Source organism: Sturnus vulgaris, chromosome 13, assembly GCF_052056855.1.
Source record: "Sturnus vulgaris isolate bStuVul1 chromosome 13, bStuVul1.hap1, whole genome shotgun sequence".
NCBI classification, from domain to species: Eukaryota; Metazoa; Chordata; class Aves; order Passeriformes; family Sturnidae; genus Sturnus; species Sturnus vulgaris.
This window is the reverse complement of record NC_142255.1, coordinates 13,092,646-13,104,743: the sequence shown is the minus strand read 5'-3', so window position 1 is coordinate 13,104,743 and position 12,098 is coordinate 13,092,646. Positions and strand designations below refer to the sequence as shown.

At 51.2% G+C, this 12,098-nt stretch overlaps 1 protein-coding gene across 2 annotated transcripts; it reads right to left on the bottom strand.

Annotated features, from left to right (window-relative positions):
* Positions 1–4,328: 4,328 nt before the first annotated feature.
* RLBP1 (retinaldehyde binding protein 1) lies at positions 4,329–9,631 on the bottom strand. 2 transcript variants are annotated; one of them, XM_014886320.2, is made up of 8 exons: positions 9,414–9,631; positions 8,556–8,599; positions 8,179–8,307; positions 7,708–7,909; positions 6,423–6,601; positions 5,645–5,803; positions 4,919–5,029; positions 4,329–4,809 (listed from the first exon to the last, which is right to left on the bottom strand). In XM_014886320.2, the coding sequence occupies exons 2-8, from the start codon at positions 8,565–8,567 to the stop codon at positions 4,651–4,653; spliced, it is 951 nt and encodes a 316-aa protein (XP_014741806.1). In that variant the 5' UTR covers positions 8,568–8,599; positions 9,414–9,631; the 3' UTR covers positions 4,329–4,650. The 2 variants fall into 2 exon arrangements, with proteins under 2 accessions (XP_014741806.1, XP_088028995.1); XM_088172869.1 differs by lacking the exon at positions 4,919–5,029 and having other exon boundaries at positions 9,414–9,622.
* Between the last annotated feature and the right edge of the window lie 2,467 nt (positions 9,632–12,098).

Below are 12,098 nucleotides of genomic sequence, written 5' to 3'. Positions count from 1 at the left end.
CTGAAGTGTGCACTTGTAGATCATTGCAGTATGGTCTGATAGAGCAGTTCAAGATTATAACATGGTGAGTCTGACATGTGCTCTGCTTAGTTTCAAACTGGGATTAGAAAAATCATTAGGAGAGCTCTTTCATGGGTAGTCTCATGGTAAACACAGCTTCCCATCACTGAATGTAAGTAGCACTTGAACATGAACCCTGAGGACCCTCTCAATCAGACAGCAAGTTGCAGAACTATAACTCTTTGATGGTTAGGCTGGTCCAACCATCACCTTTGCCATTTTTCTGGAGATATCTGAAAATGGTAAATAAGCAGCTCAGACTTTCTGTGACTGAACACAAGGAACTTCAGCTGCCACTACAAGAGCTCTGCCAGCATTTTTTAATTGTCTCCTTGTTAGCTTCTAAATCAAGGTGTTTTTGAGTGGGTCTGGCAGTGTTGTAGTTGCACTGTAAAGGCAAACACATGATGAACTTCCCTGCAATCCTTTTCCTGAGTGTTTTTCTGCAGTTCATGTTTATGAAGATATGGGTTACAAAGACGGGGCATTAAGTAAAAATGTTGGGAACTATTAACTCCAGTACTGAATTTAGCCAAGCTACCTGTGTGTCATCTGTCCTGGATCTGTCACAAGTTCCTAGACCACAGCCCTTTTGACACGTGGTGCCTTGCCCTTTTCCTCCTCCTCCTCCCTTGACATCAGCATATCTAGAGACTTCAGTAACAGCTCTGTCAGAGCTTCTGGGGCTTTGCTTTTTGGTAAATTTTCAGACACTATTACTGAGACGCTGGTGATGCACACTGCACAACTGAGTGCTGACTTACAGGACCTTTTGTGGGCAGCCTACAACTGGCTACGGTCAATTTCAGTGCTTAAAATAACAATGTATATAAGCAGAGGATCACTTTCAGCTCTCTGCTCCTCTAGCAGTAGGAATTGAGTCATAGAAGCAGGGTTTGCTTTGCTTAATGTGTGACTTGCAATCCCAAAGTTTTTGTGTCTATTAACACTCCAGCAGCATAGCTGGAGGTAGATTGCTCAAATGGCTACATCTCAAAGGAAGGAGCAGAGAGTACCATCTTCAGGACTTAATTGCCAGTTTAGTCTCCTGGATTGCTTCCAAGGTTTTCTGGAAATGCTATGCTTGTCTGAAGCTTACTGAAATTCTTATTTTTTTTGTGAGACCAGAGGAGGCCTGATCCTTTGTGCTGCCTGTGTAAGTCATTTGTTGTAAAGAACATCTTGTTTCTGGCTTGAATCATACTCCATGTGTCTGTATCCCTTATGTAGGTTGGTTTATTTGGGAAGGTGCTGGAGCCACAGTGACTCAAAGCAGTGTCTCTTTCATGGCTTCTAGGTGAAAAGCAAACAGCCCTTCTTGATATGAAGACTTTGATTTTTCTCCAAGCTTAGAATGCCTCAGAGCAGCACCAGCCCAAGGGAGGGTGCCCTGTTACTGTACCCTCTTCTCACTGGGAGTGGGAGTGACCCTGGCCTGGACTTCTTCAGCTGTTAGGGTAGCTTAGGCACAAGTGCCATCAATGAGTCAAAGCCAGCTTTCCATGCTGTGCTGGAAAGGTTTCTGGAGTTATCCTGAACAGCTGTACAAAGTGGCACAAAGTCCCTTTGCTTTGGTCTGACTGACAGACTTCCTTGGTAATCAGAGTTCTTGCATGACCAGAGAGGAGATAAAGAATTTTCTTGTAGGATCTCCACTATAGTTCTGCTGGGATGTTGACCATTCTCATGGTCTGTGCCAACTGGAAAGTCTTTAAAATACAAAAAGCAGCCAAATAAAACCCATTTGTATTTGATACAACCAAATCTTACTGCTTTGCCCAAGTCAACAGCTTTCCAAAGGGGCATATTTTCTTGTTATTTTACATGACAGCTTGACTGTAATTCCCAGTGACAGATCTCTAGCCGTTCTTGAGAAAGCATAACCTCTTTCTCTGAAAGTTCCTAGCCAAAAAGGTATGTAAAAGCTTGGGAAGAGGAGACCTGTGCCCTTGGTTTTCTCATGCAGCTGTGTTAGAACAGGCAGAGTAACTTCCAGTGTTCTTGGTGAGCAGTTGACTATGAAAATATTTTCAATTTGGCAAAATTATGTTCTGTAACTATCTCTGCCCTGAAGAAGCATGTATACTGAGACACCCTCCCTGCTGCCATGTTCTGAGTCAGATTCTCTGGAGCTGAGAGCTGCAGGGGAGATGATTTGCAACTAGCAATGCAATTTTTCTATATTTGCTGATGTTTACCTTTAAAATTATATATAAATATATAAAACTGTCTTTGATTTTTTTTCTTTAATTTTTGTTCTTGTGTGGTGTAAAATGGAAGTCATTGCAAAACAAAATGTAATTTTGTTATCTTTGATTCAGTGGGGTTTCTTTATTTAAAAATAAAGGACTTATTGAAGTCAGTGCTACATCTAGCAATTGTGTGTGAAGTTCTGTATGTTGGCAGAGGCTCTCAGTCTTCCCTGAGGCCCAGCTTGGGGAGCTGGCTGGGGGGAAGGTGATACAAGCACTCGTGGTGCTCAAGCCTTTCCTGGTTGCTTTTTGTCTTCTGGCCAAGAAGTCTTTGATGCCACGCTGGTGGAGAATGGGTATAGCATCGGCTTAAAAAAACACATCTGCCATGAACCTACTGAAAAAGAGTTGTTTTTGCCAGTGGAATAGAACATCTGTTATTTCTCCCTCTGTGAGAGCAAGTACATTTCCTAATCTTTCAGCTGCTGGCAGAAGAAACACAAACCAGCACCTCTGGCCAGGACAGTGACATCTTTGAGCCTAGGGCATTCAAAAGCCCTGCCAAAAGCCCTACTCACCTGACCCTAACAACTCACCAGTGTCTGGTTTATTATCTACAGCCCAAGGGAGAGAGTTGTGGAGGGCAGCTGGACTGGGTGCTCTGTGGCCAATTTATATTGGCCATTGTGAATTAGCTGTTAGATCTACTTCAAAACTCCTTCCTGCCTTGGTCAGTCACTCAACTCCCAGCTCTGCTGTGCAGTTCCCCATCAAAGCAAGATCCTGGCTGACAATTTGTCACAGGAATGGTGAGCAGCCATGGGCACCTCCCAAAAGCTGTGACTATTCCAGTCTAAACCCCACAGGCAGCAGTGTGATCCTCCTGTCTGTGTGGATGGATTTTTTTATTTCCCCCCCCCCACCCCTCGTTCTGCTTCTACAAGCTGCAATTTCTCTGCCTTCCAGACAAGCTGTGCTGTTGTGTTTGCACTCGCCTGATCGTTGCAGCTTTGTCACACGTGGTTTCCTTGGGATGGCTCCAAAGGAGGTGGAGAGGTGCCTTTTGCTCTGTCTCTGGACTCTTGTATGAAGTTGGCACAGCCTCAGGCTTTGGGCCTTGCCATGCATGGACTCAGCAAGTAACTGAGGCTGGAGCAAACCCATCTAAATCCCAGCCCCATGTCCTGAACTAGTGCCCTGATGAATGTAGCTCTGGTCAGCACCCTGTAGTTCAGCCAGCTTCGGGTGGGGGTCTGATCTGGCTGAGGAAAAGGACCCATGTGGAGCTGGGAGGGGGAACAGAACACACTGTGGGAGCAGGCTCAGGGAGAAGGTAACCTGGGCAGACCAGGACCTTGCTCTTCTTGAGCCTTGCTGCTGGCCAAGGGAGGAGGTGATCTGGCAATGGGTGTCCAATTGAACTTTCTGGAGGAGATGCCTAGTACATGAAGCAGAACAGACTTTCTGCCTGGGACAGCTACTTATGCCTCCCTCTTCCCCACCTGAGCAAGGTGTAATTAGTGTCAGGTGCGGCTTTTTTGCTGCACAGGTACCATCCTTTGCTCTCTATGGTGACTTTTGATGGGGCTTCCCTAACTGAGCTCCCTTTCACAGTGCAGTGCTAGGAAAAACAACGGTGCTGAGGCTTTTGAAGGATTTAGGAGGGTATGTTCTGCTTGTCTTTCAATTGTTTTGTGATTGAAATTCATCTCCTAGTCTCAGTGGCTACTGCAGCTTCTGTCTCTGCCCAAGCAGGTATTAGGCAGAGACAGCTCTACCTGGGACCATGGTTGGGTTGTTTTTGTTTTTTTTTTTTTGCATTTGACTTCTCTTCCCTGGTGAGAGCAGGTAACAAAGAAATGGGGGTCCTTTCCCAGGCAAGAAAGGGACTTGGTCTGGAATGCAGGGAGGATGGAGATGGGCAGTTCCTCGGTCCCAGTGCCAAAGTGTAGTCAGTGATGAGGGGACAGGGGTCTCCTGCCAAATGCTGGCACTCCTGGTCTCCTTAGACCCAGCAATGCTGCCAGCACCCAAAAAGCTGTGCCCTGTTCCTCACCATGAGGGACCACAGAGCTCTGCTGTTAAACACTTTATTTCTCCTTCTCTGTAGCCCTCCCTTCCCAGAGCAGACACTCCCCTGTCCTCCCCTGGCAGCTCCAGGAAATGCTGTGGCAGAGGCTGGTGGCCTCCTTTCTCCACGGGCTCCGGAGGGAAGGATGCTGTGCCTGGGAGGGACGGCCCGCTGCCTGGGGTGGGGACAGGAGGGACAGGCTGGAGCAACGCGCCCTGAGCGCCTCAGCACGAGCAGTCACTGAACCAATGCTACAGGAGGGAGGCGGCTGGGGTTAGAGGGCCACCCCTGGGGCTGTGGTACAGGGGAGGGCAGCAGGCTCCTGCTTTAGAGAGCCGTGTCCTCGGACTCAATGCGGGGCCCAAAGAGCTTCTCTGCGGTTGCTTTGCCGTCGTACTTGGGCAGGTTGCCACCAAAGTCTGCTGGCAAGATATCAGCGTCGATCTCCTGGTAGAAGGATTCCAGCTCCTCACCGTGCACAAAGACCTGGAGGGAGATGGGAGTGACCCTCAGCAGAGGAACAGGGCAGCTCTTCCCAGCTGCTCCATTCACCCAAGGATAAGCCTTTGCCTGCAGGTCCCTTTCCCACACTCACCCTCTCCAGCAGTTTACTCTTCAGGAATGGTTTGACCACATTGTAGGTGGTGGTGAAGTACCAAGGCTGGTGGATGAAGTGGACAGCCTTGAACCGTGCTGGGAAGGAGTCCTAGGATCCCAAACCCAGACAGAGATGGTTACAGATGGTGCTGTCCACCCAGATCTGAGCAGGCAGCAATGGATATACCAGCACTGCCATGGCTCTCCTTGCTCCATCTCCCCTTCTCTATTTGGTGGCCCCTTTCTGTTTTGACCCAGAGGATCAACCATCTTGGCCTCAGGAGCACCAGGGAGCTGAAGAACCTCCCAGATAGCTCACTGCTCCCACTCCATGAGAAAGACCTTCCCTGGGAAGAGTGTCTGGCATTTGGTCCAAGGCAGAAATACTGGCATGCCTGTGAGTCTCCATCCAGCCTGGACCAGGCTGGGCTGAGAGGCTCATGGGGAAAGTATGCCCTAGGATGCTGCAAGGAGTGGTAGTACTGCTTCTGGTCAGGCATTTGAGAAGGCAGGGAGATGGGGTGGGAAAATTTTGCAGGATTAAGCCAATTAGCTGGCAAGGCAGGGAGAGGGTGATGGGGAACAGCCTCTCCTTGATGCTTTCTCATTGTTCCAGCATGGTGGCAATCCCAAACCCTGCTAGCCTTGCCACCTCTCTTTTCTGAGCTCCCTGCTTCCCCAGGGTCCCCTCTGCCACTGCTGGGTGCAGACTTTGCCTCCTCACCTGCAGCATGTCCACCATCTTCTTGAGCTCAGAGGGTTTGATCCCTGATGCCTGCTGCATGGTGAAGCCCTTGAAATTCTCAATGATGCAGAACCCATTGATCTGGGTCTCTTCATTCTCCAGCAGCTTCTCCAAGATAATACAATAGGCACGAAGAATCTAATGGAGAGGAGACATAGCAGGGTTTTGTATGAGGTCTCACCTCCCATAGGCCCTAGGGGGTACCCAGGAAGAATCCCATGGAGTGTTATCCAGGGTTGGACTCCAGCCTGCTTGTCACAGCCAGCCTTCAGATCTCAGAGCAGGGAGGGGGTGACCACATTCTCTTTTCACTTCATGAGCATCATATCTGTATCAGTGATACACTGAGACCAGATTGAGAGCTGAGCAGAAAAGGAAACTGGGAGACGCTGTGAGTTACATGCCTGAAGACGTCTTTGCCAAGAAACCCTTTCCATGCACTATACCTCAGTTTTCTCCTCTGCCCTTGATTTAATGGTGTGGTGCCTTTCTTCAGCCCATGTTACATGGTCTGGGGGATGCACACCCTGAATTTGGCATTCACATTGCACTGCATGCTTTGGGGTGGATCAAATACAGTGGACCATGCTCACCCAGGTTCCCTCAAAGGATAAATTCAGAGGGCTACAGATTTACTTCCACCTGTATGGCTGGACAGATGTGTGTGTGTAAGAATGCTGTGCTCAGAGGTGCTGAGCGGGACAAGCCCAAAAGCGGGACCACTCTGCTGTGGGAGCAACTTCTGAGTTGGGCTCACCTCATCAAAGGTGATCTCCTCGTAATCCCAGTTCTCGATGTTGAAGAGCATCACCACCCGCCCGTACTTGTCCCTGCTGGCCAGGATGCCGGGGTAGCCGGCCTCGATGGTGCTGCGCACGGCCTCGGCACTCAGGTTGTCAAACAGCTCGGGGTACTGCTGGCGGAAGTTCACGTAGCCTGGAGAGAGGCAAAAATTGGGAAAACTAGCTGCTCACCCGGCCTTGGGAAGCTGAGGGAGCTGCCAGAAATGGGATGGGCTGGTGATGGTGAGAGGTCAGTGCTGAGCACAAGAGCTGTGGAAAGCTCTGCCTGTGTCCCACGTCTCCTCCAGCAAAGGGAGAAGAAGCTCAGAAGCACACGAGGCCCAGCATGCTTGGTGTTATTCTTCCCCTTGCCAAGAGCTTCTCACACCTGCTTTCTCTCCAACACCTCAACAAGTACATAAAGTGATTTCCCCCCTCATTTCCCTTCTCCCCTTACTCGCTGTTTGGGTGAAAACCCCCATCTACCCTCTCTTGGCACCCTGCAGGCACAAAATAAGGAATTTCATCCTGGGAAAATGCAGGCAAACAAAACAGCTAGTCTGAGAGCCAGCACTGATAATTACAACTCATTATCTCCTAAGCTGTCACAAAGAAGAGCAGAGCTGGAGCCAGGGAGGTTCCAGTCAGCAGCCACTGTCTGAGCTGCTTTTCTGCTCCCCCTCCATCCCTATGGGTCACTCTCAGTGTGAGGAGAGGGTGCCACAAGCACCCCAACCTGTCCCCACACCTAGAGGTGCCCCAGGGGCGCAGAGCCCCCCAGGCACTGTGCACAGAGGCATCAGGAGGGTGCAGAAGGGGCTCGTTACAGGGGTACAGAGCGGGGAGTGAAGGGCATGTATAGGGCATGGGAGTCTCAAGGGAATGCAGCCCAAGCCAGCTGGGTTTGCTGCATGAATGAAACCATCACCACGTGTGAGGGTTTTTTCCATTTTGTTTGGGTAAATTTGCAAGGAATGGGACTGTCCTGGTGCTGCAGGACGCCTGGTGTTGCCCTCATTTATTTCCTTCCCCATCCCAACTCTTTCCAAGCCCCTCAACCATGACTTTCTATTTATCCCCTCTCTTCAAACCCCGACTTTTTCTATTTATCCCCTCTCTTCATTCCCGTCCCATGTCAAGGGTCCTGCTCTGCCAGCACAGCCCAGTCTGGGCTAGGAGGCACCAGCACAGGACTGAGAGTTGCTGGGGGATGTGTACCCTCAGCCTCACCCATCATCACAGCCCAGGACTCCTCCCCACCTTTCAGCAGGTCATAGGCTCTGTGCACATCGAACTTGCGAGCACGGATGAAGCGGAGCAAGAAGGAGTCATCCTTCTCCTGCACCTTCTCAGCCACCTTCTGGCAAACGTCCTCGCCGCCCGCCCGCTCCTGCACCAGCTCCCGCAGCGCCTTCACCGCCACCTCCCTCTTCTCCTCCGTCTCATTCAGCTCATCCTTTGCCTGGGGGCAGCAGAGAGGGGACCCAGTGATGTCAGCACACATTCTAAAACACCCCGGGGGTTGTGGAGGCACCCAAAAACTGGGGGAGAGCAGTAAAACTCCTTGCAGCATCCCAGCATACAGAGGGCAGGGTCACTCACGTGCCCAGCTTGGAGGCATTTTGGTAAGTGCATCCCCCCAGTGCAAGAGACAGCCAGAGGTCTCCTCTGGCCCCTGAGGAGCTGGAGCTTTGGGCTGCACCTGTCCTCTGTTCCCCAGAGCCACCTCACCTTTTGCAGGGTGTGTGGGGGGATCTTCTCGCACCTCCCAAAGACGGGGCCGTGGTCCTTGGTGGTGAGGCGCTCCAGCTTGGTGCGCAGGGCCTGCTCCTCCTCCGACACAATCCGAAATGTGCCCGTCTGGGGTGGGGAGGAAGAGGATGTGGGGGCTCCCCAAACAGTCCCCCAGCTCCCTACCCCACTGCAAGTCTCCTTGGGAGCTTTGGGGAAGGGGAGCAGCTCCACACATGCACCCAAGGGGGTGCAGTGGGACAGGGATGGATAGTGTGCTGCTTGGACTAAGGTGCACTATGTGCATCCCATCCCAGCACTGCAAGGAGGGCCTGGCCAGAGCCCAGAGGATGGGGCAGCGTGGGAACAGTACTCACAACTGCAGACATGCTGTCCTCTGTCTTCTGTCGGTAGCAGGACACTGGCAGAGGGAAGGAGGAATCAGCATGGATCCAAATGGTCTCCACAGCCTCCCTTATGCCCCATTCCCTGCACATCTTCCACAGATGGGGGCAGGAGCAGGTGTCCAGAGGACACCCCCAACCCTCTTCAGTTCCATCACCTACTGCTTGCATCTCTGCCTGCCCTGGGAGAAACACCAGGGATGTTCACAAAAGCAGCTTAAAAATCTGTGTATTGATCATCCTTTCATGTTTTTCTCACTCTGCCTTTCCTCTTTGGGCTGGGAGCTTCTCAGCCTGCGCTCACTCAGCACTGTTCTGTCTCAGACCACCTTCACATGGGCAGAGCATCCAATTTTAGCCAGGCAGCCAGCTCATCCTTTTATTTCTACTACCAAAAGAAATATTATCAAAATAAATGCATATCCCCTGAAGTATTTCCCAAATTCTCAAGTCTCACTGCTCCACCAACTGCAAGGCTGGACTATAAACCTCTCACCATCTTTCCAACGCAGTGTGGGTGAAACACCTTGTTCCCATCCACGAGGGGGAGGGCTGCCTTCATCCTGCCTCCAGCATCTACCCCTGCCTGGCTGTAGCACCAGGTCCAAGCCCAGGCTGTGTCTGATCCCTGGCTGTGTAAGGGATGCTTGGCTCCAGCTCAACCATTTCCCAGGGGCATCCTCTTGCCCTCCACCTCCGGAGAAAGGGATAGGCATCCCCTTTTTCCAGGCACTAAAACCAATTCAGGCTCTGGAGGTGCCAGGTTGAGTGAGGGCTGGATTATGGTCTTCAACGCAGTTCTTTCAGTTGAAAAACGTCCTGGATACTCACCAGGAAGAGGAAAAGCTGGACTGTCCTCGGGAGGTCAGCGCACAGAGCTGAGATGGATGCAGGGATGGCGAGGCTGGAGTGGAGCAGCAAGGAAGCTGGGCGAAAGCTTTGTAGAGTCACCGGGTTGGGATTAGACCGTCACAAGGCATCAACTCACTGCAGCTTTGTAATTAAGTCAGCCCAGCCCAGGAAAGAAACCCCATTAAAACATTACAAAAGGCAGCTGAGGAGAGGGAAGGAGGGAGCTGGGGTTCCACCACCAGCCGGAGCGTGCGTGGAGAGGCGGGCTGGATGCCGGACCCGATTAACAAAGTATAAAAGCTCCTTGTTGTGTAACTTGCTCATTAGCACGGGCCGGGACAGAGGCAGGTGGTGGGCAGCCTGCCATCCCGGCCTGCTCCCCGGGGTGAGCAGGACAGGTCTCTTCCCCAGCTTCTGCCCCAAAAACCCTGGCAAGGTCCTGCTGTGAATTTGGCCGTGTGGGCAGGGTCCGGCTGTGGGGATGGGTCTGTGGCAGAGGATGCTCCTGGGACTCTCCAATTCCTCCCCTATGAGGCCTCCCAAACCAGCATCCATACAAGGCCCCTTTCAGCTTTAAAAAAAAAAAAAAGGGTACGGGCAAAATTTCTATAATGCCCTCAAGTGATGATTAAATGTTCAGAGTTCTGGGAACTGGAACCCATTCCACCCCTGGGAAGATGCCACAGACCCAGAAGGAAGGGGAGCCCTGGGATGTGGGAGATACAAAGGTGAGTCCACATATGGGTGCAGCAAGATGGCAAAATGGGTTTTCTGGGATGCCCCAGCACGCTGAAGCTACTCAGGGGAGGAGAGCCATTGCAGCCTTAATTCTTTGGGTCAAGGGTTGCAGGAGCTCAGTGAAGATGTGGTGAGGATGGAGCTGTGCTCAAGCTCAGGAGAGGAGCTTGGCCAGGCTCTTACCATGATGGGGATTTTGGGAAGGTGGCAGGGCCAGGCTAACACCAGAGCAGGGCTGAAGGGGCTTACACAAGGCATGTTTTGTAACGCCTGTGGGATTTACGGATTTGGTTTCCACACAGGGCTGTCCTGCGAGCGGAGCTGAGACCCCGATGTGAGGGAGGGAGGAGGAGGAAGGCACGAGACTCCAGATGAAAAGTGGGGGTGCTGCTGAGGAAAAAATCGGGCCTGTGCCAAAACTCTGAGCAATGCTGCTGTGGCCAGAGGCACTGTGCACTGCTCTTCAGAGGAGACCCCCAACCCTCCCATCCCCTTTCCACACCAGCCCTTGTGCAAAGCTTAGCTCCCTTCTACAGCTCATTGGACATTTGTGTACGGCTCAGCACAAGATAGTGCATAAAATAGGGGTACATCATCAGCATGGGGTTTCCCAAATAGACCCAATAATGTTCTACTGAGGTGCCAGAGAGAGCCTGTGATCCCTGGGCCGCCTGGGTATCCTGGCCAGCATGGTCATTACAGGTGAAATAGTTTTGCAGACACATGTACAACCCCTGGCACCACAAAGTGAGTGTCTTGTCCTGGGTAAATGGGTCTCAAGGGGGACCCACCCTGATGTACTATGACAGATCCCTAAGTGCATCTCTCTGTCAGGCCTGGTTCTCCCTGTCCCCACAGCCCCACGTCAAACCCGCTCCCCCCGCTCAGCAGCATCAACTCCTGCTCCACGTGAGTACAGGGCTTGCCAAAGCTCCCATGCTGTGCTGGCACCGGATCCTTTGGCCAAATCCCACTGCTTAAAGGCGGGCTACACCTCCTGGTACGCTAAAGGCCACCCCTCATGTCCCCTGGAATTAAAGGGTTTACTCAAATGTATCTGAACCCCACGTGGATGGCACTCGCTGCTGGTGCAAGGTGCCCTGAATGGGCACTTTGTGCCAAATGTTATATGTTATAAATACGTATTATGGTATTGGCTTTTTGCAAATATTAGGGTGGATACTATAGTGTGTTGAAATGGTTTTTAAGAGGGAGTTTTCTTTAGGAGTAACACAGGCTGATAAATGTCTTTGTAGTAAGTGAACTATCTGCTTGGTTGGATAGCATCCAGTGAAGACACCTGTTACTGATATACCAGCTACCAGCACCGACCATCTGTAGAAATTGAAGACCACAGCCCAAATTAAGACTAGCAAGAAAAATAAATTAAAACCACAGCCAAGAAACACGCATGCTCTAAAAAGACGGACTCAAAGAGTGGCCATGTAAAACGGTTCCTGGAATATGAAAAGTAGTTTATAGAAAAGTTTGAAAATGTATGATAGGTCTATGTATATGCACTGGCTGATGAGTTTAAGGGGGTGTCTCCAAAACAGCAGGTGTACTCTTGGCTGAATGCCAAACACCTGGCCGTATAACCTTTTGCTTTATTGTTTGTCTCTTATTGCCTTTTATTAAAACTTTTAAAACCCACCGGAAAAGTGAACCTCGTTTTTCACACCCGGTACCCCCGGCTGCCCACCCCACGTGCCTGTCCCCCACTCCATTCACTTTTTCACTGTGCACCAGAACAGGCTGCCCAGAGAGGCTGCGGAGTTTCCCTCACCGGAGATACTCCAGAACCATCGGGCTGCAATTCTGTGCCGTGCGCTCTAGGACGGCCCTGCTTGAGCCGGGACCAGGGCCAGGTGCCGCACCGCGGTCCGTTCCAGCCTGACCCGCTTTGTCACTCTGTGACTGAGGCTG